The 5,910-nt window shown below is 31.4% G+C and overlaps 1 protein-coding gene across 4 annotated transcripts; it reads left to right on the top strand.

The window, feature by feature from the left end:
- Positions 1–2,883: 2,883 nt before the first annotated feature.
- LOC102619684 (hypothetical protein) lies at positions 2,884–4,940 on the top strand. 4 transcript variants are annotated; one of them, XR_008053302.1, is made up of 4 exons: positions 2,884–3,472; positions 3,977–4,317; positions 4,530–4,591; positions 4,696–4,940. XR_008053302.1 is itself a non-coding variant. In XM_006494118.4 (2 exons), the coding sequence occupies exons 1-2, from the start codon at positions 2,995–2,997 to the stop codon at positions 4,054–4,056; spliced, it is 558 nt and encodes a 185-aa protein (XP_006494181.2). In that variant the 5' UTR covers positions 2,884–2,994; the 3' UTR covers positions 4,057–4,453. The 4 variants fall into 4 exon arrangements, 1 of the variants encoding a protein (XP_006494181.2); XR_372593.4 differs by having other exon boundaries at positions 4,713–4,940; XR_001506711.3 differs by having other exon boundaries at positions 4,530–4,940.
- Positions 4,941–5,910: the final 970 nt, after the last annotated feature.

Consider the following 5,910-nt stretch of genomic DNA (forward strand, 5'->3'; position numbering starts at 1 on the left):
CAATTTTATGGTGACCAATGCTTTCAAGGTCTCCCATTCTTTTATTCATACTTACCATACTCTATATAATTCTATATATATATATATATATATATATATTCATAATAGAATTCAGGCTAATCCTATTTATAGCTAAGAAATACTTAAAATAATGCCATTGTTTATCTTTTAATTAATTTTTATTGGAACTTTATCTTGGTCCAATAATAGTGAACCCCACATGGATTTTTTTCTTTTGGCAACTTTCGTGAGATCATGTAAGAATATTATAATTTATACATGTCAATTTATCAATATTATTATTATTTAAATGTTTTAATGCTTTTATTCCATTTCAAGAGTTCCAACTAATTAACTGCCCTTCATCAATCATGCAATCACATGCATTGCAGAGAAGAAATGAAAATGTCTTGATGCTGAGGATTCTTCGATTCAAAATATCTTTAGTGGGTCCAAAACAAATAAGATACCATGCACTTCACAGCAGTTTGTGTGCAGTGTCTGTTTTTAGTTTCTTGTTCTATGTATTCTGAACAACTAGAATAAATTTTATTTTAGTTTTTTTGGTTAATCAATACATACATAATTTGGAATTAAAAAGCAACCCAGAAAAAAGAGATGGGGTTTGGGTCTCAACTCTCAAGGGAATTATATTAATTCTTTTCTAAATCATTACATTTTTTTTTAATTTTAAGAATGAAATACAATTATCACAATTATTTTTAGTTAATTGTTAGTTTCAGCTAATTATTATTAAAAATGGTCATCTGGTAATCATCAAAGCCGTCACCACCATTGTGTGAGAGATATCATTTTTATTATTAAAATTTTTCATGATGATCTAATAATAATAATAATAATAATAATAAATTTTGGCAATTTAGTCTCCCATCACAAATTTATTTCTCTGAAAAACTAAACCACTGGTTGTGTGTTAGACTTTATCCACTCCATAACAAAAGGGTAAGGTTTCTGTGCATATACTGTTCTTATCCTTTTACAAACCACACGATTGCATATATACAATAATATATATTTATATATATATATATATATGGTCTTCAAAAGTTTGCATATCCTTTTTCATCAAACGAAATGTTTAACATATGTCTTAGATTGTGTTGCATATATAATTAACCTTTTCTCTATAATAGTGTCCGGTGCCATTGTCTTTTTTCTTTTTCCCACCCTATTATAGAGCATATAAGGTCCACTTACTTTCCATTATTACATTTGATGGATCATTTTATTCTACCAAATACGCTTTTTTTTTTCTTAATAAAATACTTAATATGCTTTTAAACCTTTTAATATCAGTAATTTTTAATTAAATTTAAAAAATAAGGACGTGGGAAAGTTTAATTCATTTTTTAGCCTATTATTTCTTTTAAGAACTAAGTAGAGACGCAGTTAATTAAATAAAAATAATTGAAAACCATTCAACCATGATTTAGATTTTTTTTTTTTCAATTTTCCTTTGAAATCGACCGAGCGACGCTCTATCAATCCGATTGATTTAATTTGGAATTAAAATATCTCTACTCTACGCTGCACAAAAGCTTTCACACCAAATTATAGAACATGATAGAAGAATGAACATGGTTTGTTGGGGCTGCTCAACCGAACCAAGCACATGACACGACAGTCCTTGCATTTTTGCACATTTTCTAAAAGACGAGTATTAGTTGATCAAATTGATCAAATTGGCCCATAATTGGTTTCAATTATAAAACCATAAAAACTAAAAACTATGTCCTTAAGTGAAAAGTAGCGAATACCTAGAGATCCGAATGTTATTATCGCATAACTTATTGGTACCCGGCTCAGTTGCTTGTTCACACAAAGTCTTCTTTCTTTCAAACAACTCTCTTCTGTTTTGCGTTCACATTTTTTCTTTTCTTTTTTTCATTTTTGGTTTGAGGTACAGACAAAAATCAAGGAAAGAGCATCAAACGCGCACGTGGTGGGTCCCACGCGTTCAGCCCCACCTTCGTCTTTTGTCCACTTGCCGAACCGCCTACCACCACGCGTCCTCTTCTGATTCTTGTCATCATCGCCCCACCACCACCAGCACAAATTGTACAGCTGTCCCTATCCACGTCATCGACCCCCCATGTACGCCCCATGTGCATTTGTGTTTTAATTAATCTCCATCCCTTCTAGGCTTCTAATTTCTATTTGTTGTAATAACAGGCTAGTCCCCTTATGTTTTGAAATATCACTTTACTCAAAGACTGGGTAGATTTTGGCCTGTTGACCCCTATAACTTCCCGTTGACCATTGAACACTCACAAATTAGTTTTGATATTACGGAGTTTTTGTTAAGTAACGTTCTAAAAGCTATGAAAACCTTTTTTTCTTAACTTTTGAAACTTTGTTACGTAAATAAGGATTAATTATATAAATAAATATTTTGATCATTATGACAATTGTCTTAAATTGACAGTATGATTTTACTGACTAAGATTTTCTATTCATGTTGACTTATATCTTAAAAGTATATGATAGTGATTGACGGTTGATAAAAATAAAAATAATGAAAGAATACATATAGATCATACATGAGTATATGACTAATCATCTATATGTGGCGAAAATTTTTAAAATGTTGCCCAAGTGTTATTTTTCTTATTTCAAAGTCTAGTTAATTTTTATTGGTTGTTGTTATGAGCTGTTAATGTTGGGTAATATATCAAACTTAAGAATAATGAATAAGCTTTAAGTTTAAGAAAATGAAGGTTTGACTGTTATTATGATCAATTTGAGGGTCCCAGTGTAATTTTACCATGTTAGAAATATGTATGAGAATATCATGTGTTCATGTTACATGCATTTACATGTACATAACAAAAGTGAAAAAAAACAAACAGAAAAAAAGAGAAAAAGAAAGTGCATTTTTCCTGTCTGGACACAACTTTATAAGCACTTTCTCCTCTCCTCTCATTGGCACTTAAAGAGAAACAGAGAGAAACTCTAAAAAGAGAGGGGGGAGAAATGGGACGCTTTTCTTGTGAAACTGAATCTTGGGTTGATTCTTCTGAAGCCATAATGGAAGAAGAGACCCATGATTTGAATCAAGAACCTCAGTTTTTGACCATAACAAGGAGTGGGTTTGATGAAGAAGAAAGTGAAGAGCTTTTAAAGAATGAAAATAAGAAGAAGAAAAAGAATCAAGTTTTGTTGGAGGGCTACGTGGAGACAGATTCAGAGGATGATTTGAAGAGAACAAAGAGCTTGACAGACGAGGATCTTGATGAGCTCAAAGGGTGTTTGGATCTTGGGTTTGGTTTCAGCTATGACGAGATTCCTGAGCTCTGCAACACTCTGCCTGCACTTGAGCTTTGCTACTCAATGAGCCAAAAGTTCATGGATGAGCATCAGAGCCAGAAGTCTCCTGAGAGTCATGGGAATTCTCCTTTGTCGACTGATCCTGTTTCCAGCCCCATTGCCAATTGGAAGATCTCTAGTCCTGGTGAGTTTTTGAAATCACCTATACATTTCATGATTCTATTTGTTGGTTGTACAGAATTGTATTGACTCAATTAGTCTGAGATCAAGCGTAACATATTCTTTTAGAAATGATAAATTGTTTCAATCATACTTTTTTTTGGTTAAATCCTGATATATTGTGACACTGCCACTAAGGCCTTGGCCTAGTCACCATGGGAGCTCAAACATTTCCTCTCCCACAAATGTGTGTATGGGTAGATATCTTCCCCTATATTAGGAGGTGCAGATTTCTGAGCTGATCTTGGTAGACGTCTGGGCTATAATAAGTGTATTTATTTAGTTTTGAGTAGACTTTAGATTGTAATATTTGTAGATTGTGACCAATTCTTTAAAAAATGCATAATATTGTGTTTGATGTATTGGATTGATTATGATTTTAAAATGTATTCAATTGGTTGTAGTTGTGATTTAAATGAGCATAGAGAATGTTTTGTAATCTTTTGTTGTCTTTCATTTACTTGTTTAGGCGATCATCCGGAAGATGTGAAAGCGAGACTCAAATATTGGGCACAGGCCGTGGCATGCACTGTTAGGTTGTGCAGCTGAGAAACAGATTTTAGGAATTTGTGGATTCATCATTTGAGTCAGTAATGAATGTACATTTTCTTCGCGATTATTCAAAATCAAAAAAATGGCCTGGACCTTCATGTAGAGCTTTTGATCCTGTGATCTACTTCGGGACAACTTCTTGTGGGAATGAAATTTCCAGCTATTATTTAGCTGGAGATAGACCTGCCATAGCCTGTCTATGATGGGCCGGCTGTTCAAATAGTAGAAGAAGAGGAGCAAAGAGAAGAAATGTCTCAGGTTTGAGATCAACCAAATACTCATATGAGTCTTGACTTAAATTTCCTGAGGCTAATATAAACTACTAATATTTTGTATCCATGACATTGGATAAAAAGTTATGTTATTGAATAAAGTTGTCTATGTTATTTTTGCATGTATTCATGTTATCGCTGTCTTAAATTTTTTGGAAATAGCTATGGATCCCAACCTTGCTGTTGGTTTTTATGCAGTGGTGAGAGCCTCCTTTAGAGCTTCACTAACTAATTGGAAAGAGACCTCTGCATTTGCTGAGGTAACTAATCTAACTGAGTTGATTAACATTACTCTGATTCCTCTCGTGTTATTGCTATCGATGAATGAAAGTTGCACGATCTTCGTACTAACAATGCGTTATAGTGCTTATGAGTTAACAGACTTGTGTTCCAGTCGTTGAATATACAAAAGAGCTGATTGCTGAGGCAAGTGTGAAGGGGGGAGAAAAATTGTGAAGGAGTAGATGTAGGAACATGTATATTTCTCGACTGATCACTAAAATTTCTCTCCCGATTCCTTTATATTGTATAGATGCTTTGGATTAAAGACATCTTGATATTTTGCCATGAATGATTGGATTTGAGGAATAAGAAACATTGCTTCCTTAAGGTGGTGATTGATTGGAAGGAGAGGATGGAGGAGCGAAAAGTAATTTAATTTAATTTTTTTTTCATTTCCGGTGGTTTGACGTAATGTATAAGAATTTAATTTCTATTAGTATTTAATATCCATCATAATGTAAAATTTGAATTTCACACTAAGGAGTGAGGAGTTTAAATTTCTCGGCCGTTGGAAACTAAAGTTTTAAAAAATACTCCTTTAAATTTTTAACTTGTTTAATGTAATCAAATAATTATTATTTATGATTTTATTTTATCAATTTTACATTATAGATAATTTTACATAAATTAAATTTAAGTAATGATTTAAACAGCTTGATAAAATAAATTTATTTAATTAATTAACTTGAAAATATAGAAATATAAATTTAATAGTCACCAAACCGTTGGACCGCCACCACCACTGCTGTCACCGAGGTGTGCAGTCTCACCACCAATACCATTGGACTTGGCCTTTTTTGTTGGTTTCTAAGTGAAATTTTAAAAATTATAATATGTTGATTAAGAAATTTTTTATATTATATTATAATTTATTTAGAAACATTAAATTAATAATAATTACTTAAATTAATAATAAAATGACATTATGTTAATAAATTTTTTAAAATAAAATTTAATCATAAATAAAAGTATGTTATTTAAAATAATTTTTATTAGTTATTTATGTAAATGTATTAAATAAACTTATTGTTTATTTTTTAAAATTATATTTATGATAAATATTGAAAGTTTTACACTTAAAATTAGAATTTTCTAAATTAAAGTTTAGAGATTTCTTTTCTTTGTATGATTCTGTAACAAATTAAACATTAGAAAAGTATTTCACGCTATGCTCCTCCCCTTTTTTTCTCGTTTCTTCCACTTTCCTCTCTTCTCATTTTCTCACATTTCTTTAAACCAAACATCACTTAAGAGTATTTGGTAGCTTGTAACTGTTCTGTTTTCCATATACATTAAT

The sequence above is a fragment of the Citrus sinensis genome, chromosome 3 (genome assembly GCF_022201045.2).
Source record: "Citrus sinensis cultivar Valencia sweet orange chromosome 3, DVS_A1.0, whole genome shotgun sequence".
Lineage (NCBI taxonomy): Eukaryota > Viridiplantae > Streptophyta > Magnoliopsida > Sapindales > Rutaceae > Citrus > Citrus sinensis.

Excerpts from the sequence above, each read along its gene's own strand:
- LOC102619684 (XM_006494118.4), top strand. The coding sequence starts at position 2,995 with ATGGGACGCTTTTCTTGTGAAACTGAATCTTGGGTTGATTCTTCTGAA. Across the intron at positions 3,473-3,976 it reads TTGGAAGATCTCTAGTCCTG|GCGATCATCCGGAAGATGTG; the intron begins GTGAGTTTTTGA and ends TTACTTGTTTAG.